The sequence below is a fragment of the Gobio gobio genome (genome assembly GCF_949357685.1).
Source record: "Gobio gobio genome assembly, chromosome: 5".
Taxonomy (NCBI): domain Eukaryota; kingdom Metazoa; phylum Chordata; class Actinopteri; order Cypriniformes; family Gobionidae; genus Gobio; species Gobio gobio.
In genome coordinates, this window is record NC_137101.1 from 46,695,825 (window position 1) to 46,722,340 (window position 26,516).

Genomic DNA, 26,516 nt, shown 5'->3' on the forward strand with positions numbered 1-26,516 from the left:
AAGCATAACGATTTATTAACCAGGTAAGAAACATCAATCAAAAGTCAACTCAAAGAGTAAAAAAGCATCAATCAATCATATACAGAAACAATAATTCAAGAATCAAGGATTCTAGAAATCTTTACCTGGTCATGAAAAACTACACACAAGCAGTGTGGGAAATCTCAATACAGATTCCCCGATTCTTGTATCACCTTCCCTTAAATACCCAGATAATTCAATAAGACCACAAATGGTGGTGTTTGAGGTTATAATTAGATTTTGGTCCCTCATCCAGGGGGGTCACAAATGGGCAACCAGGATCTGTGTTTGAATGGGTTCTAGACATCTGCAAAGGAGGGCATTTATTTACATACAGGAGGCACTTGAGTAGATGATCTGTGGGGGGTCACCTTTTGGTGAGACATAGTATTTTTATCAACTTACATAACTTCTTGGAGGTTTGCATTATGATTTAGGAGAATGAGACCATTTTACCAGACGCACTGATACGTTTCAAATGATACTAAACATGCATAGTTACACATTGTATACATTTAACGTTGCATAGATTTTGAATGAGTTTTCAGTGTGGGTGAGAGTGAGTTATACAGAGGGTGCTGTGCAGGGTGTGAATGTGTGGTGTGTGTGTCTCAGTGTGATGTGTCTCGGGTGGGGCTGTTGTGTATTTGGGGAAGTGTTCGAATGGTAATCTTTGGGAAAGTCCTTTGTTTCCGGGAAATCACGGTTTCTCTGTTCAGACTGAACGGCATCTCTCGGCCCAGACCGATCGGCACCACCTTACAGTTTGTCCCTCTTGGCACCGTGAGCCATTCACGAGGTTTCGACGGTGTCATTTCAGTCTTTGCAAGGTGGGTAGCCGCAGTGGGCTGAGGGCTAAGATCGTGTTGGTGGATGTTTTCACAGACTTGATGAGGTGTCTGAAGTAGCAGCATTGGAATACCGTGAAGAGGAAGATGAGTGCGCTTCCAGCAGCACATCCTCGAAGTATCCAGTCCCACCAGGAATATGCACTCTGTGCCGATCTGGTGGATGTGCTAGACAGAATCTGTGCAGTCTTTCGCGCCAAGTTTGTTTCTACTTGCGCTTGGGAGAGGTGATACTCGGTTTGAAGAATAACTTTCTGTACCAAGTCCATCGTTTCGATCAATGCCTTTGTTCCATGTTCATAAAAGGTGTCATCCCACCAGGGGGCGACCTCTGCATCCTGTGGCATTCTTCCAAGGATGTTGATCTGACCTATAGAAAAGTCCTCTGTCACTTCCAAGCAGAAGGAATGATTGGCAGGGCAGGTTAGCCCCCCATATGTGAAGGAGTTCATCTCGCTGATGATGCACCACTGTGTATGAGACACTTGAACAGCATTCGAATGACCATGTAACGACTGAACATTTACAAGCTTGTTATCATTGGGAGAGAAAGGTTGTAATGTGTTACATGTACAGACAACATAATTGTGAGTTTCTTGACAACAAGTGCGGCTGGTAAATAAGGTCTCAGTACCCTTCAAAGTCATATAACCAGTGAGGTGATCCCATTTAATTACCTGATCTTTAACGACCATACTGATGGAGCGAATAGTAGTGGAATTTGGATAGACTTGGTCTGGGTGGATCAAAGGGAAGGTGACAAAGAATCCAATGCAACCGATACATTCTTTTCCAGTATACATCATAATTGTAGATAGCAGTTCCGAATACCTTACATTTTTCATTTTTTCAGAAGAGAGCCATCTATGCAGGTCTAAAATCTCAATTAAATCACTCAAAACATGCCTTGGGGTTTTATGGAGGCGAAGATCTAAAATTTTATGTCTATGATGTAATTGACATTTTACATTTACTTGATTGTTAATAAATTGTTACATTTTGATCCTTTCTGAATTAATCTGTAATTATTAACTATCTCCAATGTGGAACGTTATAATTGTAACAAAGGGTTAAAACGGAACGATTAAATGTATGATTAACTATCAAATATAGATGACCAAACATTCGGTTGGGATTCTCTTCTAAATGCGACAACTATGATAAATGGAGTCAGATAAAGAATATTATAATCAAATCCATTCTTCCAGCTGAGACACTGAACACGTAAGGCCTTCACCGCGGTTCGCTACCGATCATTGGAGCGAATTCATGCGGTCTTACAGTTGGTGACCCCGAATACGTGATGTTGCGAGCAGACGAGCAACGTGTTTTCAGCGAAGTATTGGATTTAAAATCAACAAGAGATTTGAGCTTTTCTTTCCTCAGCTGTTCTGTTGATCTTGTGAATGGATTAAAGCGGACCCTCCGACCAGAATGAGTAAGTAAACCTTCTTTGCCTTTTAGAATTGTTGAGGGAAAGTTTTATTTGCAACTCACACATATAGACACATTTCTAGAATGGGTCGGTATGCCCACCATAGATCGGAACCGTAGAAATCCGATATTGTGTAAGAATTAGACGTGAAACATGACTTTTCAGGGAAATAACAGCAGCAGTGTAGATGAGGAAATTATGGCAATTTTAGGCGTACAATTACAAGATCTCCTCGTTCGATTAAGCGATAAAGGATTGAACCTGAAATGGAGTAACACCGAAATTATATCCTGGTATTCTGCTAAGGGCGCACAGCTCAAATCTGAGTCAAAATACAAGAAAATCCCCGCTGCAATTGTTTATTTGCTTCGTCGTAACGATCTCAAGACAATGGTCGAGAGCGAACGAACGATAGCAAATATCAAAGAAATTGAAAGATTGCGATCCGACGAATTACAAAAGTTAAGATCAAAAGTCGAATCAGTCTCATACGAGCAACTTGAGTGGGCTAGGCAGCGTGAAAATATGGCAACAAAAATTGATCAGTTACAAGGAAAACTTCAAACCGGCAATAATTACATATCTGCTCTCGAAGATTGTTGTGATAATGCAGGATTTCCAGTGGCCGCAGTAAAACAAGCAGCACTGGATGAAATTTCTGAACCAGCAAAGCCAAATGATAATGATGACAATGATGCTGCATTAGGATACAGGCCACAGAGAGAAACTCATAACCGAGCTCCTGTGTTAATGCCTGAACATCCAAAACAACGAAGCCTGATAAAGACTCGCACAAAAGCTAACGACACAGCTAAGAAATCTGTTAAGGTCGCCGTGCTTAAAACTATGACTAATGCGAACGACGAAACCACAACGATCAGCCGTCCGTTAACCTGCGAAGAATGTTCCAGACACAAACAAGTCGTTGGAGTAATGCCAAGAAAAGGGCCGTTTCAACCCTACTGGGAAACATTGATGCTACAGGCTACGGTGTATAAGCTAGAAGTTAGAGACGTGTGGCAAATAGCACTTATCACTCTCCCTGAAGAGCTCAGACCGAAACTAACCGAAGGCATGAAATCTGGCAACATAATCGAACGAGTCCGCAACGAAACAGACGAAGCCATATATGAACGACTAAAACAGGCATTATTAGAAATGAGGGGACCGACACACGCAGATTGGAGCAAAATACTAGAAATCCAACAGGCGAGTGATGAAACATTTGAGACATACGCCGAGCGGTTATGGGTAACGTACAGAGAACACTCAGGATTAGAAAATGCAGATCGAGACCATGACGCGTTATTACAACTTGTGAAAAATAATGCTGGCATCCCAATCCAACGGGCTTTGTCAAATGGCGTCGATCCAGTTAAAAACACATTCCAATCCATAGTAGACTGGGGCTCAAGAATAGAAAATAGATGGAAATCTAAGCTAAATGCTGAAAAGTGCATGACTCCCATAATGCTTAACAGCAATGGGATTAAAAAGCATGTTCACTTCGTAGATGAGGTGACTTGCTCTAATGAATCTGAAGCATTTAGTTCAGAAAATGCACAAGAAAGTGTGTCTATTTTAGCTCTTAAGGGGATGCAGGATGATTTGCAAGCATCCGAGAGTCATGAATATACTGAAACTCCAGGAGAACGTAGCAGACAACCCAATGGCAAAGAGAACAGGTTTTGCAGATCCTGTCAGAAAATCGGGCATGTCGAGGGAAAATGCTGGTCACTGGGTAACGGGCGACCTCCGCCGTATTTTCAGAAAAATAGGAAATTACTTTTTAAAGGCAAAGAAAAGCGCTCATTTGCAGGTAAAACTCTCAGTGAGCTAACTGCAGTGTTCATGCAAGGCCTTCAGCTATTAACTTCACTTGCCAGCGGGCTAGCAGCCTCTTAGCAAGGAGTTTAATAATAAAACATCCAGATTGCAATGATCCTGTTTGTATTTTCAAATTTGTAATTGTATAACACATTGTGCGCATTGATTACACATAATAGTTGTTTGTGTTACAAGATACACATAGACTAGTCAAGTTTATTCTTTAAAACACATGATTGCTTTACTGTAAGTGATGAAACACTTAGGATAAAGGTCGTAGATGCTGCGCATTCTAGGCCATGTATCTTGTGTAAATTGGAATAACTTTAATACAGAAATTGTACAGCAATTTCAAGTTGCATGTGTCAATGTTGAATTTGTTTGTCTCCTATAGTGGAAGCTCTGCTATTTCCCATATAGCTGCAGTAAACCATAAACAGGAACATAGAATTGCCATCTGGCTACAGTGTGAATTACAATTGCATTAACCATGAAAATGTCTTCATCGCAACAGGACTCAATAACTCTGACCTTTGCTATTTCTAATTTGAGCAAGTTATAATACTTTTCATTGGTTCAATTCCCAGTGCCAAAAAGGAGGGGAATTGTGCTGTTAAATGTGGCACAGATAATAGAAAACCAATTCATAGTTAAATGTGGCACAGACAATAGAAAACCAATTCATAACCAATTCATCCTTCACTCAGATTGTGAAGGCTCGACTGCCAGAACAGTCTTAAGTGTTAATACACAGAAACAGCAGCAACAGTTAACTGTGTTTCTCTCTAAATTTGTTTCTCTTTAAATTTGTAATTTGTTTCTATCTCAGGATGACAATTGCAATTCCTTGGAGGACGGCGGCCAAAAGGCCCTCCTCCCCCCTGCATCTCAAAACTGGAGATGTGAGAGATGGGTGCGAATATCTTTATATATATTCGATGAGGTCAATCACACCTCACAATATGTCTACATGACCTCCCAGTGAAAAAACTGGAATTAAATTATGCAACACAGATTGATATTGATTAGATTCCACCCATCTCCAAAACATTAACACAGAACACACCCTACACTCACGACAACATCACCTGGAATAGACCAAATCTATTCAGGCTGAGCACTACACATCATAAACGACAAAGATGACAGAGTCTAAAAGTGTTACTTCACTAAAGATCTATTGTTCATCTTTTCACACTAACAGATCCAGATAGCTACACTCACACACACACACACACACACACACACACACACACACACACACACACACACACACACACACACACACACACACACACACACACACACACACACACACACACACACACACACACTTACCAGGAATACCCATTATTGTATGACTAATCATATTTAGATCTACATTAATTACATTGGAAGATTCCTGAACAAACACAGTGGTTATTATATATATATATGTTTTCATAAATGTGATTGATTTGTTGTTTTTCTTTTATGGTTTATTGATGAGTACCATCTTTTTTTTAATGTATCAATTGCACTGACTTTTGCTACATTTCCTTCGAGAAATTCAGACCGAAATGCTCAAATTCCACTACCACCGAAATAGTGGAAAGTTACATGAACTTTGAGTTTGATTTCCGAGTCTTGGTTACACTGAATATTTTGCTAATACTCCTCATGAAAAGGGGGACTTAAAATCAACAATGATTTGTTTTGTTATAATGCATTTTATTTCAATGTTCCCAGAAACAATGTACGAGCTTGTGGAATCTTCTTTTTATTCTCAAACCCTGACCACTTTATTAAGTATATTGATTTAAGGGCTTATTTCCAGAGACTATTTTAATATGACCACATCAGACTTCTGACCAATGAAAAATGCCATGTATGCTTTTGTTCTTTGTTGTGCTTAATCACAGAATACCTGCAGCAAAAGTTCGCTCCTGTGTCCTCAAAAAGAGTGACTGTTCTTGAGGTGTGAAGTAATCAATGGACGTTTTGCATATCAATGATGAAGTTCTCATGCAGGGCTACAAGGACAACAAAGGCTGAAAACTGATCAGCTGCTTTTGCAACAAGTCTGGACGAGAAGTCTGAAGAATAACATCTACACACAACAGAAAGCATATCTTTGTGGACAATGCCACCTTTGGACTCAATGGTTGTGGCCAATGGTGCCAAACGGGGAACTGTAAGGTGGAAAATAATCAAAGATATTTGAAATGGAACAAAATCCTCTGCTTTGCTGTTAACTGCCATCGTCGTGATCAAGATATTGAAATTGACTCAACCCCTTCCCCCCTTAACAGACCACTGTTTTTCAATGAAAAGCTTATAACGGCTGTATTTTTGCATGAATGTAAGCAATACACATCAAAACAATTGATAGGAAAAACAGAGCACATACCAATAGTTTCCTAATTACGAGCCACACACGCATCCACTGCTAAAAGTTCCAGAATGAATGGAAAGGTGAGGGTCCACTGAATAACATCCCATAGGGCATTTTAATCCAACGAAACAATAACGGTGTAATATTGATGGTTAATCCTTTGTTTACATCGCATTTCTGCGGAGCGGAGTATCATACTAGACTGTTATGCAATAAAATAATGCACCAAAAACCGTCTCCCGGTAGCATAAAGTGGCATGGGTTTATAGCTTAGAATGTTACGAACATATTACAACTAACCCCACTCAAAAACATGCAAAGATAGCCGCGATATAGTCAAAAATATCCAACCATAGCACTCGGTTTAGCTGATGTCATGATGTGCTCATCCAATGATAATGTCTGTTTATCTGGAGCCGATAAAAGCATTGAATCGTCATGACTGACAGAAAATGTAGCCAATGAGCACACGATTCCAACGAGACCTCTCATGTGTATATTTGTCACATGGGCGTGAATATTTATTCATTTGAATGTGGCGCGCTCTCCCACGAGATGCCGCGAGTAGTCTGTGTGACTGTGACACACACACACACACCCCCCTCCCCGTCATCTGACAGACGGTCTCTTTGTAGTAACTGTTTGCTAATCTTACTAACTGGACGGAATTTATTATCCAATGGATCGTCAAAAGAAGTTTGTATTGTGCTGAAGATGCTTTATTTGAGCTCACTCGAAGCAGCGATGTGGAAAACATTGAGGAGAGTCAAGACAGCGATGACGGTGCTTGTTGACAGAGAAGTTGATCCAATAATATACCGGTGAGTCGCTATGTGTTGTTGTTTATGTATATTGAGAATGTGTGTGAGAATGTATTTATTTTATTGTTTCTGTGTGCTAGAAAAAATGCAATATACCAGTATGCATTATACATATACTGATATTTAGCATTTTTTCTAGCACACACAGGAAAAATTATATATAATTTTTCCCCATGTGTGTGTAAATAAAACATATATATAACACATGTAATTGTTATATATATATATATATATATATATATATATATATATATATATATATATATATATATATATATATATATATATATATATATATATATATATATATATATATATATATATATATGTGTGTATATATTGAGACTGTATTTATTTTATGTTTTTCTGTGTGCTAGAAAAATTACAATATACCAGTATAGATTATACATATACTGATATTTAGCATTTTTTCTAGCACACACAGGAAAAAAAAAATATATATATATATATATATATATATAATATATAAAATGCATTTTTTTCCCCTGTGCTACAAAAAACAAATTGACGAAAAAAGAAAAGTTCTGGACGGCCGACCATCTGTGTGATTGTTGATTTTATGTCTGGCCGTCAATATGAATGCTCACTGTATAGCCGGCCGTTAGATTGATGCTTGGGCTGTGTGAGAATGTATAGGTGGCCGTCAATATGAATGCTCACTGTATAGCCGGCCGTTAGATTGATGCTTGGGCTGTGTGAGAATGTATAGGTGGCCGTCAATATGAATGCTGTCTAACCGACTGCCCATCAGTTTCATTGTTCATGGGATGGCCTGTAATTAGAGTGAATGATGACAGTGTGATTGTTGATTGAATGGGCAAACTATACAGAAATAGGACATGCAGTGCTAATTCTCTTTCCTTTCCTTGCCAGTCTACAGGCATCAGGTTGAGTCTTCAGATGAGCTATGGCATCCAAGCACCAGCCAACCAGCAGAAAAGAGAAGAAAGCTTTCAGATTCTTCAAGATCTGCACTTGCTGTTGTAGACCTGAATCCGCCAGTAAAAGGCCAGTAAATGTTTTTTTTTTTTACATTTGCAAATTGTGTGTGTTTTTATAGCTATATATTTATATTATATTGTTATTTATATTACTAGTTATATTTATAGTTATTATACTTATATTACTTGTTGTATTTTCAGTTGCAAAGAAGTTTAGCTCTTTTTTATTAATATTTCATTTTTATTATATTTTTATAAGTTCTGTTGTACAAATAAATCACTTATACAAAGTCTTATGGTTCTGCCTATTATTTTATAGTTGAAAAAGCATTCAAGCATCATATATGATGGCTAAAACAGCTTGCAGTACCCTTCATAACATTAGGTTATCAAGTCTCCTGTAGGTTTCTTGGCACCTGGACATATTCTTAGAAAAAAGCATGCAGGAACCCCATTTTTCATGATATCTTCGTCAAATTTTAAATATAAACTGATGAGACTTTTGCCTTTCAATTCATTAACTAACTGGATTCCTCCAGGCTTATTTTCATATATTTTTACATCAAATAATAAAGTGTTCATTGTAGCACAAATCATCTTCAAGACACTTCAACTTCTATAACTGTTTGTCTTTCTAAGTTTTTTTCTACTTTAATGTTTGGGTAATAAACTCTAAAGTGTCTTCTTTTTAAAGATGTCTAAATTGTGCATGTAGTGCAAATTGTTCAGCAACTGCAATTGTTTTAGTTGGGAGATGTCATTTCTGGGGATGTGCCTCAAGCAGGCGGAGGGAGAAATGGAACAGACATAGTCTTGGAAAAAAGCTTGCAGGAACCACATTTTTCATTATATCTTCCTCAAACTTGAACTATAAACTGATAAGTCGTGTGGCTTTCAATCCATAACTGAACTGGATTCCTCCAGGTCTATTTTCATATATTTTTACATGAAATAATACAACATTCTGTGTAGTGCAAATAATTTTTGAGGCATTTCAACTATTATAATTTTTTATCTGTTTGAGAAATATCAACTCTGATTGCTTTTTATTAGAGTCCCAAGTGTCTTCTTTCCAAAGATACCTTAATTGTGCCTGTAGCACACTGTTCTCAGGAGCTATAATTGTTTTAATTCAGGTAGGTCGTTTTCAGCTGTGAGCCCCAAAGTGGGGGTGCAGCTTATCAGGTTAAAAAAACTCTTGTAAAAACGAACAGTACTCAATAATGTGGACGTTCAATTGTCATGTTTGTCGTTTTGCACATTGTAGATATGCTCCGTGCATTCGGTAAAATTATTAGGGTTCAGTTGACTTGAAACGTAAAATGAATAAATTATATATTATTTATGTTTTAGTGTTAATATTGTTACTGAGTTTTATATTTCACTAGGAAAGCAGAGGAAAGTTATATGGTCACGCCTCACTTAGCTTGCATCTATATGTATGTATATATATATATGTGTGTGTGTATATGTGTGTGTATGTATATATGTGTGTATATGTATATATATATGTATGTATGTATGTATGTATGTATATATGTATATATATATATGTATGTATGCATGTATGTATGTATGTATATATGTATATATATATGTGTGTATATATGTATGTATGTATGTATATGTGTGTGTATATGTGTGTGTATGTATATATGTGTGTATATGTATATATGTGTGTATATGTGTGTATATATATATATATATATACATATGTTTACATGATGTCAAATACCATGTACCTTTTCTCTGCTTTGCTAGTGAGAAATGTGTTGTATAAGTTTAGCATAATTCAAACGTATGTCATTTGTTTAAAAGAAATTGCAAAATGTACACATTTCATTCATGTTTTATTAAATCTCTTCAATTTAAGCTAAATGTTTTTTTTTGTTTAAACTATTATACATATATACACTTTCTAATAAAATTACAAAACAAATTATAAATATAATTACAATGAACAACAATCAAAATAGTATTATAAACAAAACAATAAATATACTATGGTAAAAACATCTTTAAAACAAACTATATACATATGTTTATACTAAACAAATTACAAATATAATTACAATTAATAAACGCAAATAAATAAATAAACTCTGACTTTTTACAGGATTAATAATTCTTCAGTGTGTGGTTCTCCTCAAAGCACGGGACCGCACACAAGGGAGAGTTGCACGGCACACACATGAGTTTGGTGAGACTCCTCTGCTTGCTCTTCCGTGTGCTGGAGAGGCAGACCTTGCAGTGCCGCCTGGTCCTGCTGCCCTGGGGAGTGGCCTGAGGGACTTCAGACAGAAAATGCCTGGCTGTAAGGCGCAGAGGAGTGTCTAGGGCAGGTCGCCCTCCTTTGGATGGACACCTGATGTGCTGTACTCCTCCAGCCCTCTCATCAGGTTCATCCTGAACTGCAGGAGCTGATTTCCTTTCCTACTCACAGTAGAACACATCAATAGGGCGTAAGGGAGAGGATAGAATAGTGACAGTGTGGGTCTGTTTATTATTGTACATTTGTTAATAGAGGGTATGCATGTGACATCACCGTCAGCTGGAGTGAATTCGATTAAAATGTGATTAAGCTCATAATCGCATGAACACACGTACGCCAATTTTAATCGCATTAAAAAGGCAAGTAAACACCGTAATCGCAATATTGCCGCTCTGACCAAAGTGTGCATGTGTGTGGACGTATACGGATGCTGTGCGTTGTTCACACAACTTCATGAATGAACTCTGTGACATTATTCTGAAGTTTTCTCTTCTCCAAATCAATAAACACTGTCAACACAACTCGCTGTGCAGTCTCTGCTCCTCATCTTCATCCAGACACGAGAACAACGTGACGACAGCGCAGGCAAACCCGGCATTGAGATGTTCATCACGTGCTGAATAATATCTCGTACGGCCATAAAAATGTATTTTGAATTTGATGCGAGTAGATTAAAACAATGGCCAGTAACATGCATAATGTGCCTATCTGAGTGTGGCATAACTTACTAGCAAATAATAAAAATTGCATTAGAAGATAATTTTTTTAAAATCTTTTAGTTATAATTGAATTAATTTAAGGACTGACACAATTTGTTCAGTAAACCACTGTTTAATAAATAAAAAAAAGCTATTTTAAATGTAGTTTTCTCTCCCCTGCTGTACCGAACCGTGACTTCAAACCCGAGGTGCATATACCAAACCCTCCAAACCTTTACCATTGCACCCCTAGTATATTGTGTTTATTTAAAGCATTCACAGGCAAATGATTTATGTATTTTACTGGCGTCAAAATCAGGCATGTATAAATGTCAGGAAATGTTCTTGTCAATATCTATTGAACACCAGATCTTTGGTCAGTTGTAAGGAGCACTATATCGAGTCTAACCTTTAGTTTAAACTGAAACTTGTTTTACTGGTTGTTTTGGCAGTTTCTCCTATTAAATCCAGTCACGCAGCAGCTCTTCTGCCACTCACTCAGGCTGAGAGGAGCATGCTATGTCAGGAGAGTGACATCCATGCATACCCTTTATAACACTAATGTTTACATTCATTGAAAATCTAATCACTTTTTATCTTGTTTATATTCTTTGATTTATAGAAATATCTTACCAGTAATTTGCCGGTAGACGATGTGGCTGTTGAGTAAAACCGTGTCTAGTAGGTGAAAGAAGACCTTCTTGTACCACTTGGTGGACTTTCTGGTGCATTCAAGAAAGCCAGTCATCATGTCAGCTTTGTCAACTGCCCCCATCTTGTATGTCACTGGTAGATCCGGAGTAAATGATCATGTCCTGCACATAACCAGTGAGCACATCACACAAAACAAAACAAAACAAAACACTTGAGCCCAAATCTGTGCCGTTTAGATGGAATGCACTGACGAAATGCTAGCCTGCCTTTCCACTTCATCAGAGATTCATCAACACACAGATCCCTGTATGGCACAAACATGCGACCAAAGGAGGAGGTGAGAGCAGTACAAATATTTCAGATTTTGTTCAGAGGGTCATTGAGAACTGCTGTTGCATTGTTTGCGAAGTGAAGACAGCGGAGGAGCAGAAGGAAGCGGTCCTGTGAGAACAAAGACCTGATAAATGGTGTCAAGAGCATGGGGTCTGTGCTCCAGTAATCCCGAAGAGATGGCTTTTGATCACCCCCATTAGGAGAACTGCCACTAAAAATGTGTACGTTTCAGGGATATTTGTTGGAACCCATTTAACCATTTTTCCCCTCACTACTTTTTCCTTCAAGTCAGAGGCATAGCGGTTTATTTCCTCCACAATTTCTCCGACAACTTCTTCAGTGAGGAACAATTTAACAGCATTGACCTCACTGGGGGATTCTGGTGGATTTTGCACACCACACTGTTGGTCGTCAAAACTGCCTGGGCCAGGAGGATTACGATTACGATTGACGAGTTTACCTCAGCTGCGTCATTTGAAGGTAAAATATGTTCTGGTGTTGTGGAAGAAGTCTCGTCTCCACCCTCAGTGTTATCAAGAGCTTCAAGGTTCAGGGGAAGGTCTTCATCGCTGTCACTCTCTGCCTCACTGTCAGAATTCTCCTCATCAGAATAAAACAAAATCTCCTCAATTTCCTCACTTGTCAGTTGTCGTCTTTTAAATAAATTGTCTGCCATTTTCTCTGAAGTAGTTAAAAACTGGTCAATTTGATTAAAATTGTGTCTGAAGTTGGTACCAACGCGAGTGTGAGGTAAGAGTGACGTCAACAGTGACAACTCGTCAGCGGGAAAAAATGCTTGCAATGCATGACTGTTCAAATGTTTTATTTTTTATTATTTTTATACAAAATATTTTCAAACTTGTTAACTAAATTAAATGCATGCAAGTGAACTCCCTATGGTTTTATATACTTATTAAAAATATATACACTGCAAAAAATGCTCTTCTTACTTAGTAATTTTGTCTTGTTTCTAGCCTAAATATCTAAAAATTCTTAAATCAAGATGCTTTTACTAGATGAGTAAAATGAGTTTCATGGCGACGCGTCGTGCTTCTCACATGACAGACAGCCGCAATAGCTACAATAGCGCTGGCAGCTCAGCTGTATCGGGTTTATTTCGCTTTTGCTTTTTTATTCAAAATATCCACAAACTTGCTAACTGTGTCATGAACCATCTGATATTCTGATTTTCAAACACGTGTGAGTGAATGTGTGTTAGTTGATCTATACTGCGCGATGGGCGGCGCCATGTTAGTTTGCGCCTCAGAGAATCGGATCTGTCGGATTTACATCACGTAAATTTATCTTCGTCTCATGAAATACATGAAAGTAAGTGAGCGCTGAACTGGGAGAAGAATAGAGTCAACTATAGAGTCACTATATAATGTGTGTCTGATGTGAATAAAACACGTAGTCAAGCTATCACCGTCTGAAAGGAGTGTTTTTGCCGCTTCCATGGACATCAGTGTGTGTTTTTTGCTTGTACTTATGAGCATTTAAATGTCTGAAACCTGAAATAAACATGATGTGGTTGAAAACACTGAATAGTTGTGAATGTGATGATGGCGGAGTGTGTCTGTCTCTGGCTCGGCACCAGCCAAAGCGCGAAAGCACGTCTGAATTTAAGTGGCACCGAAATCTGCGTTCTGGTCCGGCACATACCGGTGATAAAGGCACCGCTGCCATATTGGCTCCAGGTTTCGGTGCCCAACCCTAGCTGTGATGTGTAAATAAATGTTGTTTATATTTATTTACCAAATGTACCGCCTACTGCACCTGCGTCTATCACAACCTGAGAAAAATCCCAGGGGAAACACTGGAAATATTTACATCACCAGCTCATAATTCAAAACTGTTCTGAGAAGTGTGAGACTGCATTTGTGTTAATGGACATCATTTGTGTTCATCAATGTTGACATTTATTCACATAAAAACAACGGCAAAGAAGCATCACGTGTGGATGTTCATTAATATCATCCTTTACATGAGTATTGCAGTGTTTGACTCCATCATATCGCCGGGATGATAATCCTCCAGTCACACACACACACACACACACACACACACACACCACCGCGTGTTTCAGAGCAGATGCAGAAGTGAAGTCCCGTGGTGTTGTTCCGGGTGTTGTTACATGGTTGCTAGGGTACTCAGGTGGTTGCTAGGGTATTCAGAGTGGTTGCTAGGGCTCTTGGGGTGGTTTCTAGGGTACTTGGGTGGTTGCTATGGTGTTCTGGGTGGTTGCTACGCATTTACTAGGATGTTTTGTGGTTGCTATGCGGTTACTAGGGTATTCTGGGTGGTTGCTATGGTTTTCTTCGTGGTTGCTATGAGATTAGATAGATAGATAGATAGATAGATAGATAGATAGATAGATAGATAGATAGATAGATAGATAGATAGATAGATAGATAGATAGATAGATAGATAGATAGATAGATAGATAGATAGATAGATAGATAGATAGATAGATAGATAGATAGATAGCCTTATCTTGGCTGTGTAAAGATGCCTTAAGATAAAATGGAAGGTGAATGAGTGTCAGTGGATTAGAAATAGTTCATAGAATGGCAGTTAATAAGATTTGAATTTTGTCAGTTGGAGTTTGAACAGTCTTGGCTCATTTGAACATTCCGTCAATGAAAGTCAATGGGATTTTTCCGAGTTGTGATCGTCATTTTTAGGAAAAGCGTGAGTCGGATCAGTCTGAAAAGATACAGCACACCGAGTCAGAACAGTCTGAAGCTCTGAGCCGAGTTTGGAGGATGTGGAGTTAAAGCTCTAGGAGGAGTTAGAGGCAGAAAAATCAAAAGTTTAAATAGGATTTCAGTAAATCTCTCAAAGGTCAAAGGTCATCGTATAGATCACATGACCACTGAGAGCAGCAGCGGACGATCACATGACAGACACTGCCATGATTCAGCGCACACACACACACACACACACACTATCACACTCACACACACACACACACACACACACACACACACACACACACACGATGAACTCAGCTCGTGGAGAAAACAGACGAGCAGATCATCATCAGTTTATACACATTCACTTTATTAATATTCACATTCACACATTCATCAACAGAAGAGTTTACACTGAATCACACATTAGTGACAGGAATAATACAGTGATTTATGGGACACTACAATAATAACTGACACACACACACTCACACACACACACACACACACACACACACACTCACACACACACACTCACACAAAGAGAACGTATAACGTCTCACTGTCACTGATGTATCATGAGCTCAAAGCATTATGGGTAGAATCTCTCCTCAGTCTGTCCTGATTCATCAACACAGTTTCACTGATGATCCTTTATAAACCCCAAACCCAGGATAGAGTGTGTGTGTGAATGTGGTCTGGAGTGTGTGTATGAGGCTCAGTGTGTCTCCAGAGACGCTGTAGAAGGACAGAGTTCCTGCTCTGAGATCCACATACACTCCCACTCTACAGATATCAGCACACACTCCTCTACTGGGATCTGTTCTGCTGATAGGCTTCACAGGGAGATCAGTGTGTGTGTTATTGTGTCTCAATGAGTAACTGGAGCGAGAGCAGTCTAAACTCCAGGACTGATCATTATATCCAAACACACACTCATTACCCCATCCCTTCCTGCGGATGCTCTTATACGACACTGATATAGACACATCACCACCAAGCACACCATATCCACTCCACTCAATCTCCCAGTAACAGCGTCCACACACACTCTCTCCACACACACTCTCTCCACACACACTCTCTCCACACACACTCTCTCCACACACACTCTCTCTACACAACACCTGACGATGAGGATCAAATCTGTCAGGATGATCTGGATATGGCTGAGGTGTGTGAGTGTCAGTAATCTCTCTGTTCTCCTCAGACAGACGGAGGCCTTTATTCACTGTGTTTGGATCCAGAGTGAACCGACGGAAATCTGATGAGAGAAAATTATGGGATTATGAATATGATCTTTTAATGTTCACTGTAAATATGATTTCTGTCATAAGTCTTGAGTTCAGATCTGACACATTTATGATTTTCACAAACTCATATTCCAGCAGCAAATCTGAGCTTGATTTATGATTCTCATCCTGTCTATAAATCTCATCTGATCTGAGTTCAGTGCTCGACTCTCAGGTCTGTTGCCAAGCAACCAATGATAATAAATAAATCAGGCTCTGAGTGACATCACCATGGTTACCAAACAGATCAGATCCTAAAGTTAAGTGTGTGTGTGTGTGTGTGTGTGTGTGTGTGTGTGTGTGTGACAGAGAGAGTGTGTGTGAGTGTGTGTGTGAGTGAGTGTGCGTATATGAGAGAGAGAGTGTGTGTGTGTGTGAGTGTGTCAGTCCCTCCAGAAAAACGCGATTATGCGATCGCGTGATTTAACGCATAATCAGCCAAAGTCCGCATATTCATGCGGGGGCCGCATTTTTTCAAATACGCCGCACTTTCGCCGCATAAATTGCCTATTTCCGCGTGCAAAATATGCGGGGCTATCATGATTTCATAATCCCCGCATTTTCGTTGCAAAAAAAGTCATATATATTAGCAGAAAGTTGAAAAATTTTCGTTTACTTCACACAAGAGCCGCCATTTCCGCCTATTGCCATGGGAACGTTTTGAAGTGACGTGATTACCCGACGCGAACGTCATCGAAAAGCTTCAAACCCCGTGGAGAAACCATAGATACCAGTGAAACCATGATGAAGCACAAACTCCCATTGGCCAACAAAAATAACAGCAAAAGAGCAAAGCAGTTTCCCTGTGTGCTGACTGATTTCAAAACACAGCTTTGAAGCGTTATGAATCAATGAGTCGATTCAGCGGTTTGAAGCGTTATGAATCAATGAGTTGATTCAGCGGTTTGAAGCGTTATGAATCAATGAGTCGATTCAGCGGTTTGAAGCGTTATGAATCAATGAGTTGATTCAGCGGTTTGAAGCGTTATGAATCAATGAGTCGATTCAGCGGGTTGGATCGCCAAAGTCACGTATTTCAGCAGTTTGACACGCGATCCGAATGACCGAATCATGAATCGACTCTGATTCATAGCATCATGATGCTGTGTTTTGAAATCAGTCATCACTATATAAGTCGTTATTTAGTTTTTTTTGCACACAATAACTATTATCGTCGCTTCATAAAGTTATTGTAGAACCACTGTAGTGAGATGGACTTTGTAACGACATCTTTAGTAGGCTACCTTTTATGGGTCTTGAGAGTGTACATTGTGCCAATGGAGGCCTTTCTGAGCCATCGGAATTCAACTAAAATATCTTAATTTGTGTCCAACAACATAAAGGGAAGTCATTAATGACAGAATTTTCATTTTTAGGTGAACTAACCCTTTAAGAGATTGCACTTTGTGCATTGGAAGCACTCAAATGTCTGTTTTGTATAGCGACATCTGTAAAACAGGAAGTTATTTATTAATTTTTTCAGAAGTTGTAGCATATTCCTTTTGTAAAGCTACAGAACTTGATTGACTAAATGTTTTGTAAATTTGAGCCATTATTAAGGTCTTCAATAAAACAAGATGAGAACTTAAATATGCCAGCACTTTCTGTGATGTAGTGCTTTTTTTCTCTTTCTCATCAAACCGCAGTTTTTGCAAGTTCCCGCAATTTTATCGCATAAAATTGCATAAATATCCCGCATTTTTCATCGCATTTTTTAAGAAAATGTGCCGCATAATCAAGGATTTTTGCCCGCAACAATCACAAAAAAAGCCGCATTTTTCTGGAAGGACTGATTTAAGAAAAGTAACCTTTAGATTGGAAATTAAGAAAGAAATTACAGTATTGTACACCTCATACAGTCACTTTTTCCTTTAATAAGATATCCTTGATGATGTTGTATGAAGCCTTCAAATGCGACCTCTGGCAGACGCAGCGTTCAAAATGAGATGCTGTAAATGAACTGAGGAAACCAAAGGCTATAAATACAAAGGTAAAAGAGAAATTAAACAACCCTGGTGAAAAAAAAGTATACTTTATTGTATTTCAAATATATTCTCTTTTTCAATAGTATATTGTAAATATACTAACAAAAATTGTACCATCTATAAATTTATAAAAATTATATTAACTTTATATTTTCACAATGTAACTTTTAATGCACTTTAAAATAATTGTATTTTAGTATATTTTAGAAAAATATATTTAAAAAAATATATACTTAAAATGAAAGTTCTGTGTACTTTTTTAAAAGTGTACTTATTTGAACATTACTTTAAATATATTTTTAGTATATTTAAAAATTTGTCATTCTATCAATGCACTAAAGCACATTTTAAAAATACATATTAAATATCCTTAATTTGTAGTATATTTAAAGTTAAATTTGAGTAATGTTTAAGGTTATTTATTCATGCTGAAGTGTTCAAAGTAAGCAAGAATAAATAAGTGTTAAAATATGACTAATGCATTAAAAGCCCATTTTTAAACAAATGCAGTGTACAAACTCTACTGTAGTTGCAGGCCCGGACTGGCCATCGGGAGCACCAGGGGGTGGCCTGGCGACTAATTTGGCCTGCTGCCAGCCAGCGTTTTTTTTTTTTTTTTAATGATTATAATTATTTTATATTATTGCCTTTACTAAAGTGATAATTTTCGAATTCGGCATTCAATAAAATTATTATTAATAATACAAATAAATCATGAATCTGTTAGTCTTGACCAGACTGGCAAGGCTCCGATTGGACTTTACGCCTCAGCCAAACGCGAGCAGCACCTGATGATGGAGAGAAAGTGGCCAGGTCGAGCAGAGAGGGAAAGGGTAAAGAAAAAGAAAGCTCTTCAAGAAGCAACAACGAAATGTGGCGAAATTACTGACCTGTTCATGGCTTCAAGTGCAGGTCATTTTCATCTGTAAATACTGTACTTTTTTTCTTTGTTAAATTAGTATTGAACTGCCAGCGAATGTTAGCGGTAGCGCCCCTATTACTATCACTTAAAAACTGTAGGCCTATGCTAAAGGAGATTAATATTATTTAGTGTAAAGTTACATTAGTAATTTAGCAGACAAATATTCACAATTAAATGGTAGGTACTGGGAGCAGGGAGACAGAAGTGAGAGTGCAGACATCAACAAAAAATAATGCAATAACATTTTATTAGGATTTTTTCTAAATAGATACAGTCAAAATGAAGTTTATTATTGATTACATGGAAACACTTTACAACAAGGTTGTATTAGTTAACATTAGTTAATGCATTAGTTAACATGAACTAACCATGAACAACACCTCTGTTCAGCATTAGTTAATCTGTGTTAACGTTAGTTCATATAAATACAGCTGTTCATGGTTTGTTCATGTTAGTTCACAGTGCATTAACTAATGTTAGCAATATTTTAATATGCATTAGTAAATGTTGAAATTAACATTAACAAAGATAAATAAATGCTTTATAAGTGCAGTTCATTATTAGTTCATGTTAATGAATGTAGTTAACTAATGTTAACTAATGAACCTTAGATTATAAAGTGTTACCGAATACATTTTTGACATTTAGACTATTTAGAATATTATGGGTGCGTCTCAATCAGCTCCCTAGTTCAGTAGTCAGGACACTGGTCAGGGAATCAGTCCGTTGGCTGGCTACTGAACTAGGGAGCTGATTGAGACGCACCCTATGTCTGCCCATTTGTGAGGTTTAAAACTTTTCCCCCCTTTTTTTAATCAAATGAAGGTGGAGATAATCAACCTATCACCCGCTGTGGTGCAGTGATCACACATCAGATTCAGCCAGGCAGGGAGTAGAAGCAAAATAAGAAACTTTTTCTTTTTTTACATATTGTATGCAATATAGTGTTGCTAAATTACTACTATAATACTTTGATTTTTACTAAAATAGATGTAGATTCTGGGCAAACAAATTATAAGGTGGTTGATTTTCAGTTCTGATTGTAACATGAGGCATGAGACTGGTACGATAAAAATACACACGCGTTATACATGCATACATATATTATGCATTATTATTATTATATTAATGTTTTAGTTTAAATTTCCAAAAACACTAGTACTCCTCTTTACTTAGTGTATAAGGCTGATGATCCTGGTGGAAGGGAGAGACAGAGAGATATTAGGGAAAATTAAGAAAAGGAAAAGGGAAGTGAGGGTACTGTTCAAGATAAAGCCTTTAATTATTTAGGGAAAAAATAGGGTTGTCCGTGTTTCTAAATTCTAAATTTGGCCTGGATGGATGTAGGATTTCCCGGCCTGAAATTGTGTCCCAGTCCGGCCCTGTGTAGTTGTGCTTTAAGTGTAAATATGTTTAATGGGTTTACACTGGCAGAGAAGAATTGTGTTACAATCGTACACACAATTCTATATTAAACCAACAGCACACTAAAATACAACGCAAGAAAATATGAGTTGAGAAGTTCAGTATTATCGGAATTCAAATGTCTCTTCAACTTGTCTGTGACCAATCAGATTGTGTTGTTCACCGCCTGCAGCCAATCAGAGGCAGAGCTGCTGTTCGTCTGTCTGACGCTCTCTCCCTCGTCTCTCACTCACAGGAGGTTTGCAGCCTGACCTTGATGGCCACGATAAACTGGCTCGGAATAAAATGGCCTAACGTTACGCGATGCCGAAAAGAACTGGAGAAAAGTCCTGCTGTTTGGAGGTTAGTAATAAGTAAGACTAATGTAAATGTAAATAAAAGTTGTATGACCTTATGTCTTGTATATTCTGTGTACAGATGCTGTTTCTTCACGAGTTTTTGCTGTCAACAGCCTCTGATGTGAAGCGGCCGTCAGACGCAAGTGTAGAATTGAGCAACTCATCAGAAAAGTGAATATAATGTGTCATTTATATTTGTGTATAGAGGGTCAGTGGAGTTGGTCCAATAATATATATATATATATATATATATATATATATATATATATATATATATATATATATATATATATATATATATATATATATATAAATTAGTGCTGTCAAACGATTAAAATATTTAATCGCGATTAATCACATTAATGCCATAGTTAACTCACAATTAATCACAATTAATCGCACATTTTTATTTATTCTAAATGTCCCTTGATTTCTTTTTGTCCCATTATTTTTTCTTATTTTAATGCTCTTATCAACATAGAAAAGTGCATCGGCTTGCTTTGTTCAAATGTTTGTTTTATTGAAAACAACATTGGCATACTGTAGTGTTCGATTTCACACCAACATTCTCACTTGAAGCAGTCATTCACACTTGGAGCAAATAATCGCTCACACAATGTAACACTGTCCATCAATAAAAGGGTGAAAAAAAATACTTTGTTGCACAAACAGCCCCTTCAACAGCCCTTTCTAAGGGATCAAAACAGGGTGATACAAAATAAAATTACAAAGTGCACATGCAAGGTAAACTAGGACTCCGCCTATAGTGCAGTTAAACCAGGGGTCGCCAACTAGTGGACTCCGGTCCAAATCGGGACCGCGAAGCCTTTTGACGTAGGCTAATGAAACAGTTAACGTTGCAATGCTCACTGTTGCGTTCAGACCCAGACGCGCGGTCAAGCATGCAGGTACACTGGACGCGAATGACGCGACATGCACGCCGCTTAATTCGCGCCGCAGAATGTCTATTTGCGTCTTTGCATTGACTTAAATCACTCGCGCAAAACGCTTCATTCGCGTCCGGTGTGAATGCACCATCAGAGCAGAAAGCAGCGCTCAAGACAAGCACTTTTAGTTGAAGACCCCTGAGTTAAACCATGGCATAATACGTTTCTCATTTCGGCGTCTCACGCTTGCCATCCACGTCTACTCTTTTAATGGCCCAAACAAGTGTGGGCAGCCGCAGCGTGCCTGATGTTTTGTTTCCGGTCTAGCTACATCCGGAGTGGTGTTGTAGTTTTTCTAACGTTACTAGTTGCTGCAACAGCATGTGAAAAAACTACAAAGTTTGTTAGACCAAAAAGAACGTTAATCTCGCGATAAAAAAATTGACGCCGTTAAAATAGGTTTGCGTTAACGTCGTTAATAACGCGTTTAACTGACAGCACTAATATAAATACATACATACATACATACATACATACATATATTTTTTTTAATCTTCCAGTGTGCTTTTAATGAAAAACATAGTAAGATGATTTTGTTTAGTTTTGCTGAAACCATGTGAAGTTTTTGGGCTTGTTAATGGACTGTCTCTTCACAGCCTTGGTGACTTTTTAGTATTTAGGGAAGGTAAAGTGAATAAATAAACCTGAAACAAAATAATATATTCATAATATATTGCTTGTGTGTTCTGAAGACACTGGTAATGAATTTGTAATGTACTTAAAGCACAAATAAAGTATACTTATAACACAAATAAAGTATACTTATAACACAAATAAAGTATACTTATAACACAAATAAATATACTTATAACGCAAAGTATACTTATAATAGAAATAAAGCACATTTAACATCACTAATCAAGTATGTAATTAGTCCCTATACTTAAATCATACTAAGTATACTTAAAGTTGTTCCAATTTAGCACATAAATGTACACTAAATACACTTCAAATTATGCTTTAATACAACTTAAATATACTTAGTAAAAAATTAGTTGTTTCAAAATAGCACACTTCAAGTTAACTAATCATTAACACACTTCAAGTATACTGATAATTAGTCTGGCTGCAAGTATACTTAGCATACTTTTTTTTCCACTAGGGAATGCTTTTCCCAATTTTATATCATCCTTGTCTTGACATAATTCTAACCAAGTTTGAGGCAATTTGGGTAAAAATAGGAGGATCATTTCAAAGTCTGTTGTAAGTGACAGACTTCCTGTAGGTGGCACTACGACCGTGACTCACAGTAGCCCCATGTATGTAATTATCCCCAATGACCAAATATGCAGCTTAAGTTTTATCTAAATCACTCAATGCACACAGAAGATATCAGCCACTTTGTTTCCCTCACCCGGGCGAAAGTTCAAAAATATCTGAATTTTAACAAAATAAAAAAACAAAGGAAAAGGGGAAAAAACACTTACTGTTCTTGACTGAATAATATTTGTAACTTTATTAAGGTTTAGCTATTTTTTATATATATTTGATTATTCTATTTCTGTATCTGAAAACTACAGTTAGACAACCTGAACAGCACCCTTCATTATTTATTCATATTTATTAATGTATACATTTATATTTAATAGTATTTGATATTTATATTAGTTAGGCTAATAATTTTTGATGTGGAATCAATTTGAATTGAGCCTTATTCATTAAGATTGAATGGATCAAACACAAAATAAAACAATAACCATATATACATTTTTTATTACTTTTCTGTGGTTAGGTCAGTAAAAATGTGAACCACTGGCTCAATCCTTAGCATTGAGCCCTGCAAATCCATTAATGTCTATACAATCAAATGCACTCAAATGTGTTCAAAAGGCCGGGTGTAAAAACAACGGCTACCAGACCACTGACTAACAGATTGCTGCAACATACATGGTGCTGAAAAGCTTTGAGTAATCCATCATTTTAGAAGAAAAAAAAAGAACAATGATCTTTAGATACAAGAGAAAAACAATAAAGCATCAGAATGACTCACCAGAAAACACGATCATACAGGTACAACACCAAAGACCAGAACCAACACTGGGCTATTTATACTAAATCTAACGAATCACATGACAATAAAAAACAGGAAGACATGGTTAAAAAAGTTTCACAAGAGTTTGACACAAAAATGGACACAATGACCCCTAGTGATCATCTGGAATTCAGGGCAATTCAAACAACAAACTCTTGTTTTATTGTCATTTTGCTTAAGAAACTTACTTGCATGTGCCAAAGTTTTTTTTTTTTTTAACAATATGGCTCAGTCTATTTTGACAGATAACATCATCACACATGGCTGCTGATTGCTGGGACAAGATTTGAGTTGTCAGAACATTTATAAAGCTTTGAAATGTTCAACACCTGGCCTTTCCTAACAATGATTGTGTTCAAGCCATAGATTATTAAGGTCTGAGACTGCGGTAAAAGTTATCCGAGAGCCAACCACAAAATAAAAAATACAAACAAAAATCTTGCTTTTACAAGAATGTTTCTTCAGTTAATCTTCAACTCATTTAAAATTTTGACCAGCGTTGCCCAAACTTTTTCATGCCACTGTGGAGATTCCCCCCAAAAAATTAAAAATAAATTAAAAATAAAAAACAGTTTGATGAGTTGACGAGATTGATCTCTGGGTTTGATTGGGACGGAGATTGCGATAGACTTGCGCACTGTCCGTAATTTTTACGGACAGGATTGTAAAAATTAGGTCATAGTCCATTATTACCCGTCATTTAAATTTTCATATTTTAATGATAATAAGACATTTAAAGGAACTGTATGTAAGAAATGTATTTCAATTAATCATAAAATGGCCCTGATATGTCACTAGACATTAAGAAATCATGTTAATTTCAAATACTTATATCACTGACAACGGTTGTCCGGCCAAGATATTGTAATTTTAAAAGTGAAGTTGCAGCCCTCAACTGATGTTGATGTTGACATGTTGTGTCATGCCTGAAGCGCCACCCTCCACCTGTCTACCAATCACGAAGTCAGTAGTGTTTCTGCATTCGGGTTTCCAGCTCTAGTTACCACAGCTGCAGCTACAAACTTTTTGGATAAACAATGTCTAACTTTACAAAACCTAAACGACTTCGTTATGAATCAGAAAAACGTTGTGACAGTGTCCGAAATAAAACAAGGATTTGTATAAGAGATGCCTTTGAAAGACGGAGACGGCTGAAAACGGAGAATAATTTGAAGACTGATGCCAACGTTGCTAATTTTCTCCTGGACAGGTAAGGTTCATCTATGTTTGGCTAACTTGTACTTAATGTAAATGGACATTTCAAATATTCATGACAGTCGAACAAAGTTATGCATGTTCGTGCAAAGTAACGTTAGGTTAGCGCAGATGGAGGAGGTGGGTCATTGAATTGAAAAGGTAACGTTAAGGAATTGTTTGGTAAATAAAAACGGCGAGTCGTCATTGCTAACATTAGTAATGCATTATCAAAGCCCGTTCCTCTGTCATTATGCTGGGACGCTGAGGAAAACAACATTAGCACGCCTATTATGGCAATGTGAAAACGTATTTGAGACAGTAGCCTTACGTTACCTCGGTAAAAATTATTCCTCATTCGTTCTTCGCATATATAGTGGACAAAACATGCTGCAAGTTGACCTGTATGACCATTGCTAATGTTATTTAGCTTTGCTGTAATTTTACTATAATATAGGCTACTATAGTATTTTTTCATGTGGGAATGCACTGTCACATACGAGCATTCATATTTACGATTATATTTGGCTAATCGCCATTAATACATTTATGCGATTCATAATTACTTCACAAAACATCGCTCTTGAAGCATAAACATAATTAACAGAAAGAAAAAAAAACTTCCCGTGTACAACTCGTCAAATTGCCATTGAAAGCTCCGTGTAGCAGCCTACGTTCCTGCTGGATCCTGCAGCTTATCTGGCAACCTCGAGTCAGGGGGAGGGGGAGAGGGGATACACCGCTCTACAGTCATTTGAAAGTGATGGCAGTACCAGTTTTGGCCACAGTCCTACATACAGCTCCTTTAATAGCTTCTATTTTAATTCACATTTTCAACCTTAAAGGACAAGCATAGGCCTAGACTGTGTATTTATATTATGAAAAGAAAGTTGAACAAAGACTATGCGTCACTTTTCAGTTTTCATCCTGAACGGTTGCTGCGGATCGTGCGTGAACACGATCATCCGTATGGAATGCCACGACTGCCAAAATTAAAAATAAACAAATACATAAATAGATACGCAACAGGTGCTGTTTACAAGAGGATGAAGCATCTGTGTATGTTTAATGCAGCTCCGTTTCCTTGGGCACATTTGATTGATCTAACTCTGGATATTTCCAGTTGATAACTTACCCTAAGGCGTGTGATTGATAATAAGACCACACCAAGAAAACCCCATTATACTCAGTGATGATGCGACTGTCCACACGTGAAGTGACGCGACAAAATGTTCTACTGTAACCGACGCATTTCAGAGTCCCTGTCTGTTGAAGATGTTTCTGTTCATGATTGTTAGCCCAGGACATTTTACAAATCCAGACCAGACGATGTTCTACAGCCATGTCCGGAATAAAGAGTAGCCTATCCATGTCACACAATAAGATTTAAGATTTTGGCCATAAACCCATCCAAGTCACAGACAGTCTCAACGTCAGTAGACT

At 37.6% G+C, this 26,516-nt stretch overlaps 1 protein-coding gene across 1 annotated transcript; it reads right to left on the reverse strand.

Annotated features, from left to right (window-relative positions):
- Positions 1–832: 832 nt before the first annotated feature.
- On the reverse strand, positions 833–12,033 carry LOC307126314 (uncharacterized protein; the record flags this gene model as incomplete). The annotated part of the gene is made up of 2 exons (XM_079816779.1): positions 833–1,800; positions 11,892–12,033. 2 exons carry the CDS (start codon positions 12,031–12,033, stop codon positions 833–835), a joined length of 1,110 nt encoding a protein of 369 aa, XP_079672905.1.
- Positions 12,034–26,516: the final 14,483 nt, after the last annotated feature.